The sequence below is a fragment of the Schistocerca serialis genome, chromosome 9 (genome assembly GCF_023864345.2).
Source record: "Schistocerca serialis cubense isolate TAMUIC-IGC-003099 chromosome 9, iqSchSeri2.2, whole genome shotgun sequence".
In the NCBI taxonomy this organism is placed as follows: domain Eukaryota; kingdom Metazoa; phylum Arthropoda; class Insecta; order Orthoptera; family Acrididae; genus Schistocerca; species Schistocerca serialis.
In genome coordinates, this window is record NC_064646.1 from 360699326 (window position 1) to 360723423 (window position 24098).

Consider the following 24098-nt stretch of genomic DNA (forward strand, 5'->3'; position numbering starts at 1 on the left):
TTAGCTGGGAGTTTCTGTACAAAATACAACCTGGGATCTGTTGAACAGTTTCCGGAAAAAATTTACTGGATTATGGCACTCCTGCTCATCACAAGCAGCTCTAAGCACAAATATAACGATAAATAGACAAAGTGGTATACGGATTAGCTGGCTGTCATTAGGGAGGAGATGCTCAAACCGTACAGAATACAAACAAGTTATTGACCAGAAGGGCCAGAGCTGGATGACACTACTTATGGAGCTAACATAAAATCAGACACGCAAACTGACCCTGGCCGAAAAGTTTCATGTTAACATGAAAAACAAAATGAAGGAAAATGGCACAACTGCATTAGATGTGCTTGGTACTAGGTCACATGTGATGTATGCCTTCCACTGGAATATTAATGATTAATGATGACCACCACAGTTCCACTGACACATTTTTATTGTGTCATGACTGGTTCCACATTCATTAAAACATCATGAGGTTGCTGAGTTTTGTCACACTATCAAAATTTAAACTGTCTAGTTGTGTTCATGTAATGTTACAGGCCACTTCTGGAAATGACAATCATACAAACACTCTGCTGACAGCCTTGCAGAAGCAAGGGCGAGCAATCAATGCATGGCAATTCAACAGCAATCCACCAGTGATACCACTAAACAGAAGACTAGGATCTGCCAGCATGCCGCTTACTTACACTGCCACTAGTAGTAAACCACAGAGCAACCTGCGTAGTCTACCTCGCAACAGTAACTCTTGTTGACTATCAGGCTATTTCTGTGCACACTAAGCATCTCCAGAACCCAATTCAACTTTGCTGTCAGGCTCTACTATAAGTAATGTACCATAAATTACAGACTAACCTTGCAATTCAGATTGAGGTAGCTTGTTCAGCTCTCAGTTACAAAAACTAATTTGGTGAAGCAGCATTCTTAAGTTGCCAACGAAGGTAAATTTTTTTGTTAATGAATGGAAGTTGGTTTTACAAGTTATTACTGCTTGGACACAGCAGGACATTATTTGGGTATACTGCAACACTTTATGGACTGTCTACTGTTATAAAGGGGTCAATCAATAAGGATCAGTCAATAAATATTCAGAGGATGTTGAGCTATGAAACAGTGTCATCAGAGCAAGTGCAGTATTTATTGCAGAGCCACTAGTACATATTTTAAACTCATCCTTTGAGAAGATATACTTTCAAACAGTCTAAAAACTACAAAGGTAACACCATCGCACAAAAAAGATGCCATGTGTGGAATCACGAACTGTAAGTGAGATTAAGCTACTATCAACAACATAGTGATATCATCATAGCCGTCCACGACAGACACAAAGTATATACCATCACATTAGTACAAGTTTATACACCCAATAGTGACATAGACGACAGAGAGACTGAAACAATGTATGATGAGATGAAATAAATTATTGAAATAGTTAATGGAGATGAAAAATATTAACTGATGGAAGGAGAAGATGGAAGGGATCTTAGTCTCCTTGCGAAAGACACCAATAAAAAAGTTTCAGAGTGGTGTAAGTAAAACAACATAATGAGAAATCTCAGCAAACATAAAGCACGCACTTTCAAAAATGGTCTCTATAAGGAATCCCACTGCTGGAACAGAAAGTCTAGGATACCAGCTACTTAATGCTGGCCCCTATTTTGACAGCACATGAAATTGGGTTCCTTTTACACGTAGATCAGGAGGTCAGACGATGGCACAGTGAAATGTCAAAATTGGTTGTATAAGTAAATTACATTCAAAATGTAGAGGGCTGATAATGTTTTTAATTTTACATTTTATACTTTCAGACAGAATACAAGAGAAATCAGTTACAGTCAACAGTTCTTAAATGAAAAATTATTAAAGATGAACTATGTATTGCAGTTTCTCTATAGTAACGTAAGTGTATTTTGCTTGTGTATATTTACTCGAGATATGGCACCATACTGTGGGGAAATTTTGCCTTTAGCTTAAAACAAAAAAGAATTGTAATAACTGTTTAAATGATCACATACCAAAATGACAATGTTTATTGTTCCACTAATCGTTAATTTTGACATTATGCCAATTTCAAGTGGTCACTGCGATACATTTAAGAAAAGCGTAGTAATTGTTCAATAGAACAAAGTTTGTGAATCAGGACATATTACTGCAAACAAAACTGGTAGTTTCCAAATTCTACACATTGCTGAGAAAAGGAGAAGAATGAATAGGCTATATTAGAAGAAATTCAAATCTATGGATACTAAAACTGGACCCTGATAAGAGTTTGAACAATAAAATGAACTTAGCATTATAAGAACTTTTTCAAAGTACGCAATATAATTACCAAGTGCTCCTACTGAAAAATATTTAACGTGTAGTACAATATCTATTGTGTTAATTTTGTGAACTAATGTGTTTATTGTTTTCCTAGCTCTCCCGTATAGTCTGACACCTATTTTAGCAACCCCACCAGACATGCAAATGGAGAAATGGACATACTGATATGTGTAATGTAGCACAGGTCCTGCGCAGCAAGAAGAAGGCTGATATTGCAGGTCGGGCATATGAGCTCCCATGGTAGCCAAACATTAAGCCACTCAACAGTGCACTGTGAGTTTGCAAGTAGCCAACTGCCTGCAGGTGTGTATTCTGTAATGCTACAACAATTTACCGCACATGAGTGCACACAGTGCTACAAATTCTGAACTTCTGGTTTTCAGCACTTCTACCCTACGCAGAACTTTAATTATGATGTGCGAGTTAACTGGCTAAGCTGTGCTTGTACTTTATTCTGCTATTCTGGAATGATTTCATAATTGTATCTATTTGAAGGTCAAATGAATAATTTTCTATGAACTATTACTGTTTAGTTCATGAGCTAACTGACAGTGTATGTTGTTGTAATAGAAGTTATATATGTTCAATAAACACAACGGCACGAAGTGAGGGTTACAACACCTATGATGTCCCCAACTTCTTATATTTGTTCTTAGCCAAAGGTAAAATTACTTTTATTGGTGAAATTCAAATGCCACATGTAATTTCTCTGCAAATCAATTGACATTACAATGTTCCATAATCTAAACATTCACATACATTCAGAATCTAATAGAATCACTAACAAGCAATATGTACATAGCACACTAGAACAAATAATAACTACATTACTATTTTGTTTTCTAACCATTATACATTAAATGTTATCATCTATTAATTTGTATGGCATACATAATTTCTGTCTCTTATGCGTATTTCAATGGCCAGCTGAAATGGTACAATATTAAAACCAGACAACAATAGAACAATAAATAGCTTAGCCATTCTGATGAATATGTTGTCATTTAACCAATTCCGTATGACTGTGGCACCGTACAAAGAAATTGTTGGAATAATGAAGCATGTAAGCAGCAGCAAATCATGCAAATCATTCCTTAGTTAAAAAAAGAAAGGTACTTATTCAGAACAAGAACAAAAGCTAGCATGAATACTGTAAAAAATCAAATCATGACACATACAAAGTACTATTACAGTACCCTGTGGAAGAAAGATGTATATCAATCAAGAATACAATTGTTCAATAGCTTCCTGAGTCGTCTAAAAGCCACTAGTTAAACAAGTATCTTAAAAAGTTGTAACTTTACATCTGCTGCAAAACCTTTGCACTCGGTCTACCATAGCTTGAAATTGGAAATGTTTAATTGTGCTGTAAATTTGCAGTCTATGTTAGGTAATTTTTCTCTCATAAAATATTCTGATGTGTAAGTACCTTAAAAACAAGAATGCATAAGTGCTGAATTGTACTTTAAGCAAATTTTGTCGATACAAGCACTGTGATAGACAATGAAATGTCCACTAACCTAGGGGCTAGTGCTAGCCAATTGACTGCAGATGTTCTGTACTTATTCACAGAAAATTCACCAGTGATAAACCTAGAAAAATGAACTATATCGAGTTGACTTTTCTGAGCTGAGGTACACAGTTATGTAAAACTTTCTAAATGAAATGGTCACCTTTACTGTAAAGTGATTTATTTAAAAACCACTGTCCCAATTTTGGCCATGTGACCAAGCAGATGGATGGTGTACACAAACAGTAGTTTCATGTATTTATGTAAAAGATAATATTAAACACCCAACATATCGATACATGAATTTTTTGTTTTGTCCATCAACACACAATGTTAAAAAATGGAAACTCCGGGTCCGAATATCAACAAAATACAAAAAGACTGATTCCTACTTACTGTGAAGATGTGATGTTAACTTGCTGACACATACGATTAAGTCACTTACAAGTAAGCTTTTAGCCACAGCCTTGATCAAAAACAGATAGAGAAACACACACACACACACACACACACACACACACACACACACACACACACAATGAACTTCAACAGCTCTAGTCTGAGCTGCCGGAGTTGGCAGTCCGGAGTGTGTGATGTGCGAATGTGTGAATGAATGGTGTGTGTTTCTCTTTCTTATTCTGACAAAGGTCATGGCCATAAGCTTACGTGTAAGTGTCTTTTAGTTGTTTCTGTCTCCAATTGAATGTGTCATCTTTATGGCAAGGAGCAATCTATCTTTTCCTACACTGTTAATAATGTTTCCTACATTTTTAACAATGTTATGTGGATACAATTTAGCATAGTTATCAAGTTAAAAAAAACTTACTGCCACATAAGAAAATTCTGTGTGTTTACTTATTGAAATAAGCCACCTGTGGTATCTGAAACAAAAGGAATTTTAAGAGCATTGGGGCATTGGCGATACTTGCAACTCCACATCCTGCATTCATGGAGTAGCAAGTGGTGGTAATTGAGACATTACAGACAAGGACGGCTAAAAGCAGTGTGAGCACAGCTTGCACAGAGCAGCTGTCTGTTAACCTAGCAGATGGCACCTGAGCATCTGAAACTGGCAGAATGGGAGTCGGTGAAGTATGCCAGCTAACAGAAGGACCATAGGTTAGCTGGAGAGTTACTGTGAGTTGGTTTTTCCCAGGTGCTTGGCCATTTTGGGTCACTTGGGGTGTAAGGTGCAAGCATGGCACAGAGTGAAAGGCTGCAAAATCATTTCACACTCCACACACAGTTCACAGTCATAAAATATGTAAAATCAGCAATGACACCAAATTAAAGATGAAAACGAGACAAGAAACTCAACACCCACTCAGTAGACAGAATTGTATTTATGGTTCCAAAGACTTTAGTTTTGCAAATACCTACTACAAAATTAACAACTTCTAAACATCTTTAGCAATTTAAAAAAGTCCACAGATAGCACTTGAACATCAGCATCAAAATACAGTTTCAGAATTCCTATCTATGTAATTCATACTGAACTAGGACCCAGTGTGTTAATCTGAGAATTAAACCATGTATTTTAATGCAAAATAAAACTGTAGATCAATACACATAGTAGCAGCATGAGGCAGAAAATGACCCCAGCTATCCATAAACATGTACATTTTGTCATGACAGACAATAGTAAATAATGGTAAGTTAACCATCTCACTGATTAAAATGTAAATAACATAAAAAAAGGACTCAAGCAAAATCGAATGACAACATGCGAAAGCTTGTGAAATTTTAGTCTTCATTTATGTGTAATACACGTAGCAGCAAAAAATTAAATGTAAATTTGTGATTTTGCAGTAACATATTGTCTGGAGTCAGATCGCATGTATTTGTAGAAGAGTAGTGTGTCGGTCACAATGAAATGACAGAAATTTTTTAGGAAGCCAGTTTAGAAACGTGTAAAAGTTTTCAGTAGTCACTTTGATGGGCAACATTGTTTGGACTTGTGAATTATTCACATAGCTTCATGAACCTTACCTCTGAACAGTACTGTGATGTGTCGGGCTTAGCACTTTCATAATCTAGCTAACAACTATCTCTCATTCCTCTCACTGTGTTAAATAAAGGTTCAATACGCATTTTCATTTCTAAATGATGATCGCTAGTGTTTCAAATATTATTTATACCATTGACCATAGTTCTGTCTGCAACTGATAATAATTACATGTTCACTGCCACAAGAGTGTGTGTGTGTGTGAATGTGTGTGTGTGTGTGTGTGTGTGTGTGTGTGTGTGTGTGTGTGTGTGTGTGCGCGCGCGCGCGCCCTAGATGCAAACGGCTGATCACACACTTAATAAACCCTTTTACTCGCCAGAATCCCAAGGAGCAAGAACTTCAGATCCCTTATGAAATGTGGGATCATCGCCTGCAGCAATTCACCTGTACTGAAAAGTTCATATCTTTCAGGAAAATGTTGTCTCCAGAATTTAATGTTGAGTGTCTCCGGGAACCTCCTCTACATAATAATGTGCACTGATAATATATAGCCTTCAGTAAGCCTAGACTCAGTAGTAGAACCATCAGCATTGTACCTAAATGCAGGCACAGAAATCAGATGTAATGAAAACAATAACTTTTTTACAAGAGGAAATAAGACAACATAAGTATCAACAAAACAGTGTAGCTCCACGACGTCTGGCTAAAGATTAGTGTGACACCTCAGATGCTTGCAGATGTATGGCATGGTTGACAGGCACATGAACTATGACGATCACATGTTAAAATTTGCTCAAAAATGAAGGGCCAATGTACTATGGGAGACCAAAACACAGAATGCAGATATTACAGAAGGAAAGTTGCTACTCACCATACAGCAGAGATGCTGAGTTGTGATAGGCATAACAAAAAGATTTACACAATTACAGCTTGTGGTTTCAATTGTCTGAGACTTCAGATGTGTGTGCAAGTTGCGTTTGCGGGAGTGTGCGTGTGCGTGTGTGTATGTGTGCATATTGCTGACAAAGGCCTTAATTGTCGAAAGCTATAATTGTGTGAATCTTCTTTTGCACCTATCGCAACTCAGCATCTTTACTATATGGTGAGTAGCAACTTTCCCTCTCTAATATTGTTACATTCCATCCTGGATTTTCTATTGTTTGACCAAATGCAGATACATTGTTAACTATGGGTATGTTAGGTTACAGTTAATTGTTAACACTCACTGTCATGTGTGTCAGGCAAATTCAGCCCTATTCACATACATAAATTAATGAAGCTGCAGGAGGACGCCATCAGGAGTTTTTAACTTTGCCCCCAAGACAGTCTTGTAGAAACAAATTCAGAGAACTACATAAATTATCTCCTCTTTTTATTCACATGAAATAATTAACTACTTTGCTAACAAACACACACATAGTTAAAATGCAATAAATAAATAAATAAATTCCATGGTTGAAATTAACTAAAAAAGATTCTGTAAATAAGGGCACAATTCTTAGATTAACTACGGTGTAATGAAGACAAGACATCCACATTCAGAAACATGTAATATAGCTTCATTGAGTCAGTACAGAGGTCAAGTATATTTAGATGTTAATCACATAGAGTACTATTCTACTATAGCTCCAGACATAATTTGGAATGTAGTATGAATAGTACCTTTTAGGCATACTATATATAACACACATCACTTATTTTTATCAAATGGTTATATGCTGTTTCAGTTTGTTTCTGGATAACTTGACATTCACATTGTTTTACAAAATGATCCCAGGACAACCAAAGTACAAATATTAATATTATGTTTATCAACACACTCAATGCAGGAATGTTTGTATACAGGTTACACCCCATGTAAATAAACTTTTGTAGCCAATCAAGGTTTTGAACAACATTCTCAAAAGATTCCAGAACAAACTGTGCAACACAGTAAATCTATGTCGATCATTTTAGCAGTTTCTCCAGTGGTCACAAAATAAATAAATAAATAAATAAATACATTTTCATTGCTTCTTACAGTTACATAGGAAACAAAGACCATATATTTTGTACTGTCATACTCTAATGACTAGAATGAATGGCTTTCTCATCCATGTATTCACAATTGCTCAAATGACATATTACTCCAATTTGAAACTATCAAACCGAAACATTAATAACTGTCATAAAATTTGAAGTGGATACACAGTAACATTTATATACTAAAACTCACCAAAACACAGTTTTATCCTCCTGTGTGCTCCTAATTCCAGCATCAAAGTTATTAAAAAACTGCCTTTGATGTTCACTGTAAATGAAATGACGTTTTGACCAAAGGAAATTAAGTATCTCCTTTCACCAGAATAGGTGTCAAGCAAATAGTGTCAAGAACACAGATTCATGAATGCTTTATAAATTTAACATCATGGGAAGACAGTTTATAAAGTTAACATATCTTCTGGCAAGATAACATTATAGTACTCTCTCTCTCTCTCTCTCTCTCTCTCTCTCTCTCCCCCCCCCCCCCTCCCTCCCCCCCCCCTTTCTGTTTTTCCCCTCAACAACCACAATTCCTCACTTTTACCCGACAGAACTAAGCCCTAGAAAATTGCACAACCATAGGTTTATAATATCTATATTATACACACAATAAGTTATGGAATATAATAAAAGGAATCAAGCACCTCTTTTACAGATAAGGAAACATAAGAACACATATCTAGTGTGCCTAATAATACTTTGTGCTATGGAATTTTAGTAGACAGCATTTAGGCACATTTTAAATACATTTAGCTACATACTTACACTTCATTCATCCCAACTGATGGACCAGTACCATGGACGCAAAATAAGCTGTGACATAACATCAAAATGTCCCACTCCATTACCACAAAGGTAGTATGATACCAGTGAAAAAACATTGCTCCTACATGTACTGTTCACACATTGATGACACAGTACACATGTATAATTAGACACATCGAAGAGAAAAGAATTAGACAGTTTTGTATTTGCTAGTCTGATTTAAGGAAGCAAAATGCATTTTGTAATGCTGCCGTGCTGTATCTCCATCAACCTAAGACAGAAAGTTTGTGACTTAAATTTATGATGGTTTGTAATAAATAACTTAACTACATCATGTTAAACACAAAAACAAAAAATATGTCCTGATTATCAGGCTGCCCACAAACTCCATTCTTAATGAAAACTTAACTGGGCATCCCTGTTTGACAATTTCACAGGGAAACTCATTCCGCATTAACATTTAGCCCAAGCTTGACATCAGAAATAGGGAAATAGCCCACAGAATTACTCATTATGAAAATTTTGCTGCTTCACATGAAGATCTGTCAGGAAAGTTGAAGAGAATTCTGCCTTTAAGCCATGCAGAAGTGCATGGTAAAAAAGCAAGTAATCTTAGGGATTACTTTAGACCATTTGTGAGCAAAAATGATCATATTGCACATCTTAGGATAATGAGGGCCACATTGCCACGACAGATCCTTCCAATGTGGCACTTTGAATTTTGTTTAGTTTTTAATTTTAGAAAATATAGAACAAAAATTTAATAAAATAAATCTAAGTTCACATGAAACCAAGAAGCACAAAGAATAGTGAGTAATACATAGTGATAGAGACAACACATCATAACTGATCTCTGAGGAAAAGAGCCATGTAGCAACTGGGGATGTAAAATTTAGTGACACTGCATATTTATGATGACATCTGTCATCTTCCCCTTTCCCTTCCCCAGCCCATATAACTTCCCATTAAGTAAATAATTTTGATTTAAGAAACAACCAGTTTGTTAGACTCCACACTACCTTGAAAGTCTGTCATACTGCCATGATACATTTGGCATCAAGTTTTGAAAACTGTCATGGTCTCCACAGCAGTAGTTAAATAAAAGCAAGCTTATACACTAAATCACAACCAAATGTTCACAGATATACTAAGACTACTGACATTTAGAAAAGTAGTATATAACACCAAGTTATTCACAATCAGAATAGTCAGCCTTACACAAATCTCCCATATCTCGAAACAATGACAAATTACATTTTGGAAATATATGTGAATGTTTATTCAGTCTTATCTTTTATATGTTCCTCTTGACTCACAGCAGCACAATCTTTTATAGATTTTTCTTCAGTTTTGACAGCTGCATGACCTTTCATATGCTCCTCAAAACATGATCTTATGGTGAAGACCTTGGAACATGTAGTGCAAACATAAGATGTTGAATCTGAATGCATCTTAAGATGTTGGTTGAGGTTACCTTTGCTGCTGAATGTCTTTAAACAGTAGTTACATTTGTGTGGCCTGATTCCAGCATGCATTTTGAGATGTACGTGCAGGTCACCCCTAAATACGAAACTTCTTGAGCATTGTTGACAAGAAAATGGCCTAACAGCCGTGTGTTTTTTCATGTGCTGATTCAGGTTACCTGGAATAACACACATTAATGTAAAATCTTAAAGGAAATAAAATTTATATAAATAGCTGTCAGAGCACAACAGAATTTGTACTGCACGAAGTCCACTGACATCACTGAAGTATTTAAAATATTTTATCTCACAAATTAAAGACCTTTCCACAGCTCAGTTAATTCCAATTTTACCGGTAGAAGCTGTCCCAAATTTTCCATATTATAATTATTCCCTATAAATAAATGTCACATACATAATACAAGGACCTTATTGCAGTCTAACAACATACAGTATGAAATTAAATATAAACACACAATTTCTGGACATCACTACTATTAGGATACAAAGGAGAATCCAAGCTAGTATTGGAACAAAATGAAATTGTAAACTTGAAGTTGTATCTTCACCTTTCATTTTACTCATTTTTAATGCTGAAAGAGTTGGAAGCTGTCAGTCTGTTGGTACATCATTTTATAAATACAAGTGGATAAACATTTAAAAGCATGATACAGTAATACAAAATTCACAGCAACTGAAATCCTGTGCCTCTCGTCTCACAAATCCCATTCTGTACTTCATACTAGGAAAATAACTTGTCAAACAGATACAATGAATAAATTTTTTGGCTGATGGTTTTCACAATAGCTGATTTTGACTTTTCCAAACAAAAATCTAAAAAATTCAGTTCTCAAACAAGGAATACAACAAAGTTAGTACCACAGTTTGTCTTCTGAAACATGATCAATAGAGACTGATTGAACTTTTTAACCACAAAACAATTTAACTTCTCTCCTATGTCCATACCAGGTACAAGCATTGAACATTGACCCTACTGCACTGCACATACACGTAAATAATCTCAAATGTAATGCATTATCAGTAACTGAAAAATCTGTCACTTACAGGTTAATAATGGGGAGCAGCCTGAGATGAACAGTTGTGTGTAATCATTTGGGACTGCAGGTGCATAATCAGTGTAAAGGTGGTGTCATGTTTCCAGAAACACACAACTGCTGCTTTTGCACCACATCCACATGGTTCTGCAGGGTCACTTATTGGTAACTGCAATATTGTTGCGTGGTCAATGAAGAGGCTGCTCTTTATAGGATCCATCCCTTGGGATAGTCTTTCTGTGCTACTTTCTAGTGTCTGAGTGTAGAACTCATGATAGATGCATAACAAACTTTGACAATCATGGGCATCTTACAACAATACAGTGTACAGGCTCAGACAAGTGCAACTGAATGTAGACAGCTTGGGTGGCTTAAATGAGAGTATGGAAAGAGTTATCCTACAGCAGATACCATAATCTAGTACCTGGAAGTTATTCCAAAATAGAGTACAGAAGGGCTCTCCAAAGTGGTTTGCAAATACACAAAACAACCCAATGTTGGGTTCCTTGGTGATATATTCCCTCCCTCACAATAGGGGAAAATAGCAAAATTTCAGCCAACACTGGAGCCTGTGGTACCAAGAAAGTTCTAGTACCAGAGTGACTAAAACCTTTCAAGGTACCTCTTCTGGCAGCCTGCATATGCTATAACAGAAAAAAGACTGTCCTCAATGTGAAATGATGACGTCTGGGCACATTTTATTCAGAAACTGTGAAATAGGTGTATGTGCCCAACTGAAACATACTACAGACATTTGGCTGGACAGGATGAAAGCTGGCTAAATGACCTGTACAGTGGAAATTACCGAACAGACATGTATCTACTAGGCTGTGTAAACTTTAGGTACAAGTGCACCCCAAGCAACAAACACAATCAACAGTTGCTTATATTCTAATTTCTGCCTGCATCGATGTAACACAAGATGCTGAGCTACAAATGCAGTTGTTGCCTCAACATCAATAGTAGCAGTCTGTTAGACATTTTCATCACTCCCTACAAACTGCAAAGCCAACTGGCTACTTACATTTCAAAGGAACCCAACCACACAGCAGTCTTGAACCATTTATCAATGACTAGGCAGCGATGCACAACAACACATCATTTCTCCTCCCTCCTTTCCTTCCTCCTCCCCCTCCTTTTCTTCCTTCTCCGCCCTCCCCTCTCAATAACCATCTTACTTATTTACTATTCATATTTATAATTCCCAAGTGCAACATATATGTGCTGTCTACATTGTTCTCAAGCTGTACTGTTACATGTTGAATCAAAAAATATAGAATAAAACATACCAACTGAGAATAATCAAGCATTTTAAGTTCTTTAGCATTTGCCACATGTGCATTATTGATCCAGATTTTTGTTTCTGCCCCCTCCCACACCCAACTCCTTTGTCATGTATTGTATTGTATTGTATTGTTTGTTTGTTTGTTTGTTTCAGATTAATTGCTCAGCAGGTCCCAATATTAATTTTATCACTTTCTCATGACTGAGTCTTTCCCTTTTCCCAGTTAAAAATAAAAAGAGAAAAGTGATGACATGAAATTAAGATTGCCACAAATATGCTACTGAACAATTTGAAAATTTGTTGTTCTATTTATCACTTAGTTCATTCAAACCTATTGAATGATTCATATAGTGATAAATACTGCTACGCTGCAAGACAGAAACATTACTGAGAAACTATGAGTGTTAGCCTGTTAAATACAACTGTACATTACACATACTTGTGGACACCTCTCTTCTAACACTGCTGGCTGATGTGTGGCAATATGTACTCTAACCATTCCTCTTATATTTGTTGATAGTGTTCCACACAATGACATGTTCCTGTTATAGAGGACATGAAATAAAATCAGTATAGATAAAATTTTGAGTATAAATTTATGTCCAAAAACACAAAATTCTGCCTCTCAGTTAAGTACAGTTGCTTGGAGCAACCATACAATCTGTAGCTAATGAATGTACTATTATGACTGCCTTCAGTTGCAAATTACATTGCATTTCATTCCTCTGAAAGTAAGTTTATATGTTTGTGATAGGATGTACAGGAAAATGTGTTAGCAATGATTGGACACTTCCATGCCACATAAATGACCTACATATCTTCTTCTAGTTGGGAAAGAAACACCATGTTTTCTAAAATTCTCTTTCAACTTGACATTAAATTCCTTTAATACTAAGTTATGGGATTCACTCAGATTCAGATTAACAATAATTTACTACTTACATGTTCCGTGAATTATTTTTACAATAATTGTCAACACATTAAAACTTCATTGGTACAATAGATGAGTAAGATATGTTATTATTGTTGTTGTTTTTGCTGTTGCCATTATCATCATCAGCTCCAGTACTAAGACTTGTCTGATGCAGCTCTCTACATTACAGTCAAGTCAGCCAAAGAAGATATCTGACAGTTGCAGTGTGCTTAGTGTGACTGTTTATCACATCTACTTCAACAAATAACATCATCATATGGTTTTGTGTACATCCATGGCAATGCAACATTGCTGGTGCGGATCTATAGATAATTACTGTTTTTGCCTGCAGCTGTTTGGGCTTTGTAGCTGAAAGCTAGCAACAATGCTGCCAGTTGTCAGGGATTATCTTTTGCCAACTCTCCTGTAGTCTATTCTGTGTCACATATTCATCCCTGCACAACTACAGCAACATATATCCATTAGAACCTGCTTACTATACTGAAGTCTTGGTCTCCCTCTACTTTCCTCCATTTGCATATTTATGATTTCTTGAGCATCATGATGTGTCCTATCAACAGATACCTTCTTTTAGTTAAGGAGGTAGTCTTACTTGGAAATTTCAAAAAATCTGTTATCGTCTTACACTGTTCTCTGGGATGTCTATTTTATTGCAGTATTCATCACAAGCTTGCCAGAATCTCCATTACTGAGTTACAAAGCAATTTGTGAAAAAGTGTCTCTAAAAACCAATCACAGAGGGAAAATGTAATTGACATGTAATTTCAATGATGGAAATCATTAATGTGCTCAAACTTCAGATTGGGCCCACTTGTTACAACTTCTGTGCAAAAATGGATGGAAAACATATCGCTCAAGTTGAGCAGCAGATGACCAAAGCTGCCAAAGAGGCTCACAGGACTATCATGGCCATGAAGAAGATGGACTAAACATTCATTTTGGATCCAGAAAGACTGCTGTATGGTATGGCCATTGCTGACTAGAGGTATGTTTAACTTAAATACAAAAAAATGTAATCAAAAACTTTCAACACATTTTTCAACAAATTTTTCAAATTGGTTGGAAACATAACTTGAAAAAGGTACATATGATTATGATTGGTATTTGATGCCCTTGTTCTAAATTGAATCTTCTATTAGCATACATAGTCATTTTGTGATATCTTCAAATGTCTGTTTCATGGCACATTTTCATCTCAATTTTTTGGGCAAAGACACTCACATTTATTTCAACACATCATCATTTTGTTAGAACTTAATATTTTTCAATTATACTATGTATGCTGGCAGAAAACATATTGAAAATTATTTACACAAAATCATTTTGTTACATGTCAAATAGCAGGGTTTGGGAATTTCCACTGATGACCAAATTTACAGCTGCAAGGGATCCTTCCATCTCATGAAGAGGTTGCAAGGAGCATCCAATGTGCACACAAAAGTGACTTCTTAAAGAGAAATGTATAAGGAATGAAATTATGCAAGTGTGCGGTGTCTGTTCCTTCGAACATGTCTGAAGAACACACACACTACGCACATTCATGTAATTGATTCATCTCAACGGGCAATGAATCCACCCTCTTCAGTGTGGATGCAAAATTACAGTCAACCACCTCCTGCAGGAATATGAAAGTAGCAAGCACAGAACACATAGATGGAGACTGCAGATAGGTGGCATTACATGGGAATGTGGGTTGGCCGGGTGGCATGCCGAGACAGTCTGTACACCTGCAGTAAACTCTGTGCCCAGGTGATGCAGAGGTTAATACAACTGCCTAGTGACCAGGCGATCCCAGGTTCAAATCCTAGTCCGGCACAAATTTTCACTCGTCACCACTGATTCCACATAATGTCTCATGGCAGCTGACATCAATAGTTCATTCCTTTTCTTCCCTTCCACCTTCAATTTAAAGAACAAAACTATATCATTAGACTTAGCATGACTTTTTATTTTACTCAGCAAAAATCACAAAAACTACCTATTTTTCATGCAGTCACAGAGGGCTATCCCCTTAAGTTGTGCCACAAATTTCCCCCTCCACCTCTCACACACACACACACACACACACACACACACACACACACACACACACACACACACACACATTGCAAATTCAATTCAGTAAATCTTCATTAATTACATAATTACTCAATGTACCCCCCTGACCTACAGGATTATTCTGCAATACCACATTTGAAAATACTCTATTCTCTTCTTGTCTGAAATGCTTATTGCCCACATTTTACTTCATTACACGACTTGATGCCATTCAAATACCTCCCATAATCTTAAATTTATACTTAATTTTAACAAATTTATCTTTTTCAGAGACGCTTGCTTTTCTTGCTGTTAGCAGTTTGCATCTCACATCCTCTTAACTTAAGCCACAGACAGTTATTTTGCTATTTGAATAGCAAAACTTACTGACTGCTTTTAGTATCTCAATCCCTCATCTAATTCTATCAGCATTAGCTAATTTAATTTGACCACATTTCATTACTCTTGTTTTACTTTTGTTGAAAGTCATCTATAACCTCTTACCAAGATGCTACCTATTTTATTTTTAACTGCTCTATAAAATCCTTTGCTGTCTGACAGAATTACAATGCCATCATCAGACCTTAAAGCTTTCATTTCATGTCTCTGAACTTTAATCCCAGTATCAAAATACTCCTTGCTTTTGTTTACTTTTTACTGAGTGTACAGATTCAATAACATTGAGGAGAAGCTGCAACCCTGTCTTACACCATCTGATTTACTGCTCATCTTTGATGTCCACCAGCTCAACTGCAGTTTGGCTTCTGTGTAAACTGCAGGTAAACTTTCAAGCTCTTTTTTATCCTTGCTACCTCCAGGATTTCAAATAGTGTATTCCAGTCAACAGTTCCAAAACCTTCTTTGTATCTACAAATTCCATAAATGTAGGTTTGCCCTTTTTCAGTCTATCTCCTAAGGTAAGTCATGGTGTTAGTAGGGATTTGAGGAGTTGTAAAAAATAAACCACTTTAATCTGGTCTTTAAACACAAGACATTTAATTTCAGTGTGTAGGTCATCAAAGTGTGCTTCACTTATTCTATGCTAAATATCTCCAGTCCTAAGGGAGGTCTGGTGAAGCTCTCTATATTATAGTCAAGTTGACGCAAGAAGATCTCTGACAGCTGCAGTGTGCTTTCTACGACTGCTTATCACATGTATTTTAACAAATCACTTAATGCAGTTTTGTACGCATTTATGGCAATGTACCATTGTTGTCACAGCTCTACAGATTACTACTGTTTTTGCCTGAAGTTGTTTGGGCTTTGTAGCTGAAAGTTGGTAACAATGCTGCCAGTTGTGAGAGATCATCTTCTGGCAATTCTCCTACAGTCTAATCTGTGTTGCATATTCATTCCTGCGTAACTACTGCAACATATATCCATCTGAATCTGCTTACTGTACTGCAGAATAATACTCCATTATTTCTTCTTCTTCTTCTTCTTCTTCTTGTGCAATATTTGTGTGTATCAGAATTATTCTAAAACTCAAATGGATTATCAACACATTTTCTATTGTACAAATGTCAAATAGTGACAAGTGTCATGAGAATATACCATAATCATGATTTGCTGCTAAATATCTGACTTGCTTATTAAATACATGGCTAGTTATGTCACAATAACTTTCATCCACAACCAGCAACAGTTCAAGGTATGGATCATCTTCACTTTGGCTATGCACACAGTGAAAGTACAATTAGTCTTGGTTAAATTGCTCTTTTGCAGCAGCAGACCTCAAGGAAATCCATTTCAAGATAAAAAATTATTGCTAATAAAAGTTACTGTAATTTAGACAGTAAGTCTTTTAACAGTCTCTCAGAAATGCCAAGAAGACATAAAATGTGTTGCATTCCTGCTCTGGGAGTAACAATATAATACCACAACTTACAGTGGTTGAAATTCATATCTGATTTGTTTACAAGGCAGTTTTATTTGCTAAATATTGATCATACAGTAAAACTTTAACGTGACTATTCATTAATTACTCAATCATTTATTTATGTGGCTTTTTATTTCTATACCTTCTAAAATACTAAGCAACATCACTATCTGACCTATCAGACTTTCTCATCGTAAAATCGCTACAGCCACACTAATGAAAACAATTTAGTCAAATATTCAAGAACTCGCCATTATTTAAATACACTAAACTTGCTGAACATTTTAATTGATACTTCAATGAAGTAATTACAATTTTCAGTGCAGCTCAAAATAATATGATACAAAAAAATTCAGTGTGTTGCAGAATTACAAATAAACATTACCTCTTGAGCTGAAATTCTTGTGGCAAACATCACAGGTGTGAGGTTTCTTCCCTGCATGTGTAGCAGCATGCTTCCTGAGCACAGCCATGGTTGGAAAAGATTTATTGCACGAATCACAAACAAACGGTTTCATGCCTGTGTGCTCTGTCTCATGCACTAGCATGGTATCTCTGCGCACAAAGCCTTTGGAGCAGTATCTGCACTGGAATGGGTGCACTCCGAGGTGAGTGCGAATATGATAAGTCAAACTACTTCTGTTTAAAAAAGGTCTAGAGCATAAAGGACAGGGAACAGGCTTTTGTTTCTGATTGTCACCATTCGAGTCTCCAGTATCAGATGCTTGGGAAAGCGGTGAAATCTGTTTATCTGAAACAAATATGCAACAAATCAAAATACAGTGGATCTTCCAAGTGAGGAGTTAGGAAGACTTAAATCCTCAAAACATCACACTTACACTGATATGAGTCACTTAATAACCAAAAATACAATTATGGGGAAAATAGCCTCTGAATTTCAAGAATGTTGAAAGTTAATGCCAAAATTTCATTAAAAAATTCTGCAAACAGTGACTTATTTGAACATTACTCTTTTAGATTTCATTAATCTTTAATTAGCTTCATACAGTTATGTATTTAATATGCTGGCTCCATTATGTGCAACAAAATTTCATGCTGCAATAGCAAACAGTTTTTATAGGATGTATGCCAAAGTGTGTAAACAATACCTGTTCAACTGCATCCTGTTCAGACTAACAGTAAGGTGCTGGCTAGTCAAAAGTAGGGTCACAAGGCTCATAGTGTGCAGCTGATTTCTGAGGGTCATTGTCATTGAGCCAGTGACAAAGGTGTAGATGTTCAGCCTCAGTCAATGAATATTCCTGCTAAAGCTAATACAATGTGCTGAGCTGCCTACATTTGTTGATTATTAGTCATGGATGCAATACAGACATTTCTGTCAATATTTTTTGTTCAGTTTGTGTATCTCTGCTCCTTGTTGATGCACAACATACTTAGTTTTAATAAATACATGGTTAGAGATTTCACTACTACAGCTATGAAACAGAATGACTAATTCTGTGACTGATGTAAAGAAACATGAACTTGGAACATTTCTAAAAAAGCAGGGGGGAGGGGTGCACCACCACCACCACCACCACCACCACCACCACCACCACCACCAAATGAAATAGCACAACCAGCAAGGGGAGAGTGGAGAGACCACCAACAAGCTTGGTCTCATATTTACATTGTGTCTTTTACATAAATTTAATGCTGAAACCTAGTTTTCTGACCTTTCCAAATGAACATTATGCTTTCTGCCCATTGTAACATCAAACTCATGTAATGGATGCACACTTACTATGTAATCCAAGGAAAAAGCTACCCAATCAGTAACTTCACTTGTGGGTAGCTGACTTGTTGGGTTTGAATTGACACTGTAGATTCACATGTACAAATAGAACACGTCAACAGTCCTAGGAGATATATTTTGGTCCATTTTGTGTCATGTAAGGAAGTGTCTACCGCAACATTGAAACTGCATGAATCTTCCCTGAATGAAGTGTCATTAATAATGGAAGCTTTTAAAGGAACACAAGTAATCATCACCAGGTTAGAAATCTAATATCCACCAACTCACTCCTTATTCACATAACAAACTACATCCTTACACTTAACTACTACTTCTTTACGGAGAACATTACAAACAAATCCATGGGGCCCTCCTACGCCAATCTGTTCATGTGTCTTCTAGAGGAAAACTTCCTAGCCATCCAAAATTCCAAATGCTTTTCGCATCCCTGTGAAAGACGAAGGTGCAACACATGTCCGCTACCAGAACATCATACTCCAGTCCCATCATAGATGTACCCTGTCCTATCAGAAGCATGGCCACCTGGGAACTAGTTATAGCTTACACCAGTTCTGTTGTAATTTCACACAGCATTTTAGCTGAGTATGACCACCAACCAATTTCACCCAAATGAATAGCTACCACCAAACTGTAACCAAGAGAAAAATTTACCATCCAGGGAAACAGCACACTGTCAAGCAGGAGCATAGCATGATGCCAGGCACAGTATGCTTGATTTCATTTGATGCTTTATCTGTCTATCTGTAACATTCCCCCAAATGTCCGCTTCTCTGTAGTACATACATGGGAATGGTCATTCCAATACATCCTTCAATCCTATAATCCACCTGGCCTTAATCTATACTAACCCCTCTCCACACCACCTCCATTCCAGCCCCATAACTGGTAACTTCACTCATTCAGACCTCAGAGCCTCCTCTTCACAGTCACAATGTCCCTCTTTCTCTGTTCTACCTCACCCTCCCATACAGTCCTCCATGTTACCGTGTACTGTGCACAACGTTCTCTCTCTCTCTCTCTCACTCACTCACACACACACACACACACACACACACACACACACACACACACACACACACACACACACACACCATCAACGATGTAATTAGCTGGAAGAATGTTCCATACAGATGTGCATGTGTGAGTGCGGGAGGGGGGGGGGGGGGTGTCAAAGTCAAAGACAAAATACTGGAACAAGGAACTACTGCACTGAAAGACAGTTTCAGCATTTTAAAGTGCAGTCAAAATACTAGCGATATGTATTTATCAGAATGAAGCTAATTTTAACTAAAATGTATCTTGGCATAAATAAAGTTCAAATAAGTGGGTGGTCGCCATATTTCTTCAATTTAATCTGCTGCCAAAGCTTCACAAGCAATCATTGTGGATAAAATAATAATGCTAACACATAAATACATTTAAGCTATGTAGTAAAACATACTCTTCTTCTTATTATTATTCTTATGTTCAGGACACGGAATCAGGTTTATATAAAGGTGGTGTTACACAGCTTTAATGAATGTTAAGAACTATGTTATGCAATACACACCTGTAACAGTATATTTTATTAGACACAATCAATTTCAGTCTAGGATCAGTTCATCATTTAACCCAAAAACCATCTCAGTTAAATATTTTCATAACTAGATAACAGTTACCAGACATACAGCATTCCACCACTGATAGTACCTGTGCATACGTGATGTTATGCGCAGTTAACCTCATAGATGTTTGTGTGTCAAACACACAAATGTCTACGAGTTTAATGGATCATATTATTATACATCTACAGCTACTACCAGTGTTGGAAAAATGTATATCTGATAACCATTAGTCTATTTACACATACACATAGCTGAGATGGTTTCTCTGAGCAGGTGGTCTGATTCTAGACTGAAATCAATTGTCTCTAATAAAATATTCTGATACAGCTGTGTACAGCACAATGCAGTTTTTGAAAACCAGTTTTGTTGTTTTCAAAGGCAACATCATGGCATTCATCTTTTGCAGTTAGGGGACACAATGGAAAACTTAAATCTGGATAGCTAGATGATAATTTGAACTTCATTCCTCCCAAATGAGAGTGTAATGCCTGCACTACTTCATTTAGTCAAAATACGAGGTGTGATTTCAAAGTAATTGCGGATTTTTTAATTTTGCAAGCTTTATACAATTTTTTTTTTATTGTTTTGGGCATTAGACATTATGGTCAGTAAGGAATACCAGCTAAAAGTTATAAGCTGTTATGTGCTATTTGTGTGCAGCAATCCAAAGAAAATGGCCAGAATTGTGGCAAAATCGCTCATGGAAACTGAATCATGATAATGCTTCCACTCTCACCTCAATGCTTGTCTGTAATTTTTTGGCAAAAAACAAAACCATTTTGTTGCCTTAGCCAGCACATTCACCGGACATAGCCCCTTGCAGCTCCTTTCTATTCCTGTAGCTACAGAGAATCATGAAAGAACATTGTTTTGGCACCACTGATGAGATAGAAACAAAATCACTGAAAGAGCCGAACACTATAACAAAAAGTGAGTCTCAGAAGTTCTTCGAAGATTGGAAAAACCGCTGATAAAAGTGTATAATATCTAAGGGGGATTACTTTGAAGGGGACAAAGCTGATGCTGATGATGAATAAATAAAGAATATTTTAAAAAACTAAAAAGTCCCATTTTTTATCACACCTTGTAAGTGGAGCTATTACATATTATAGAGTGCGAAATCTCAACCGCGGTGGGACCAAAGAGTTCCTTTCTTGAAGAATGTCATTATTACAAAAATCAAATGGTGAAAAATGATTTTATCAAAGGTCAGTAAATAGTGCAGTTATCACTTAAAGTCATTAATATCAACAACAACATATAGTGCAAAATTAGAGGTCAAGTTTCATAATATAATCTGGAGTAAAGCAAAAAGTTTATTTAGCTACTTGATGTGATAGCATCTGCATGTTATCGGAACAATATGTCCAACTGTAGCAACTACTTTTTATTGAATGCTTTTCCCATCTGATGTTAGTAAGGATCAGATTCCAGGTTGGAATATCAGCTGTTATGGAAAGGATAGTGCCCCCCTTGTCACCCAACACCATCTTGGAATGGAACAACTGAATTTCATCCTTCGTTGGGGCTTTGATTATCTATCATCATACCCTAATATGAGGGACAGTCTACCCAAGATTCTTCCCACACCTCCTGAAGGTTGTTCCGTCACCCAAATATACCTACCCTCCACAACATTCTAGTCAATCTGTATGCTATTCCAAATCCCAACCCCTTGCCACAGAGATCATATCCCTATGGAAGAGCCAGGTGTAAGACCTGCCCAATCCAACCACCCAGCACTTCCCACTCCAGTCCCGTCACAGGCTTATCCTATCCCCATCAGAGGCCAGGCCACCTGCGAAAGCACCCATATGGTGTACCAGCTCTGCTGGGTTTGTTGCTATTAACAAGCTATCTGCCAGGATAAATGGTGGCCACCCTGTTCAAAGGCTGATTTCTCAACCCAGGTCATCTGGATTCTACCCTCCACCACCACCCTTTCCAAACGGAGCAAATGCAAGTTATGCTTACAACACATTCTCCACTCCCAGAATCATCCTGGACTCAACCTATGGTAACCTCCTATCCCCACACCCTCCACCCAGCAGTTTCTGCCCCTTCTGCCCTATCACTTCCTCCCAACTACGTTCCTTCACCCTTACTGCTCACTGCTCTCTGCCAATGCATCCACTGATCTTTTCCCCTTCTCCGCTCCTCTTCTTTCCTTTCCTTTCCTTTCCGTTCCCTTTTTCCCTATCCTCCCTCCACCAAAGCTTCCCAACACTGCACAGGGTAGGCTCATCTGCTGCCTCTTCTCCCCCACCTATACCCTGCTACCCCTCCTCCTTTCCTGATCCACTATGGATTGTTGCTTCCGTTCGATGCATTTCAGTTTTGGTCTGCCCTGAAAAGCCAGTGATAGTGGTCATGTGTGTGAGGTGTGCTTGCTTGTCTGAATGCATGCGTGGTCTTTTCTTTTGATGAAGGCTTCACCGAAACCTAAATGTGTAACAGTCTTATTGTTGTGACTGCCTGCAACACAGCATATCATTTTTACAGTGAGTAGCAATCTATCCTTTCCACAACTGTTAACATTAGTACAGAAATTGAACAGAATACAATAGAATACACTGTTCAAATTTTGCAATAATACTGCTACAAATAAATAGATTATGTTCAGCAATAAATGTTAGGAGGAAGAGTGCCCATACTTGGAGGAAAGGTGGGGATGTCCCCTCCCCTTTTCCCATAGCTTTCAGGAAAAGGAAAAAATATAATGTAGTCAAGCCTTTTTTTCCAAGGAAAAAACTGAAAAGTCAGTATTATGCAGGTTTTTAACAGGGTTGAAACAGGAACTTTTTTATGGCTACTTACAAGTTGTCACTTGTCTTTCAATACACTAAAAATACTCCATACCCCAGTTCCAGCCACCCCACCTCCCCCTCCCTACAAATTATCTCCTGCCCTTGGTTAGGAGATCACATAGCTAGCTGGAAAGAAGTTAAATCATATGGTGAAACAAAATGATACAAGGTTTAAGTGAACTACATGTGCTTTTAAGAAATTTAAGAACTGCATTACAGATCAGTGTGTGTCAAAAATTTGTTGTCAGTTGGTTTGTATAGTTTATGAGTGGGCAAGAACATGTAGAAAGTCTTATGTAAGACTGGCAGTATGTGACACAGTGACAATGCTGAAGTAGGTAGATGTTTATACAGAGAGATTTGACACAGATGTGCAGACTGTATGGAAGAGCATGGCATTAATGGAAAGACACATCTCACTTTTTATTGTGGTTTCATTAATATCTAAATCTTGTGACTGCTCTTAATCTGGCGTCAGTCAAAACTGGGAAAAGTGCATGAAAAAAGGCAAATTTTACCTGTGAAAATTCATCAATGTATTGGACAAAATTGAAGCATTAAAACTGACCTCTACTCTAGAAGCAAAAAATGTAATCTGTGAACTTAAAGTAGACTGAAAACTGATAATATTAAAGCCATCTCTAATTCAGCAAGTAAAATATAATGGCAAAGGAAGAAACCATTCTAACTTTCATATCCATGTTCAAGTGAGTCATA

General features: G+C 37.0%; 1 protein-coding gene across 1 annotated transcript in view; it reads right to left on the bottom strand.

Annotated features, from left to right (window-relative positions):
• Positions 1-9838: 9838 nt before the first annotated feature.
• The window catches only part of LOC126419615 (gastrula zinc finger protein XlCGF7.1-like), a 100457-nt gene continuing 86197 nt past the window's right edge, over positions 9839-24098 (bottom strand). Inside the window, exons 4-5 of the mRNA XM_050086804.1 lie at positions 17600-17965; positions 9839-10203 (exon numbers count right to left, since the gene is read on the bottom strand). Of these exons, the coding sequence (XP_049942761.1) occupies positions 9839-10203; positions 17600-17965 (731 nt within the window). The remainder of the gene's footprint in view (positions 10204-17599; positions 17966-24098) is intronic.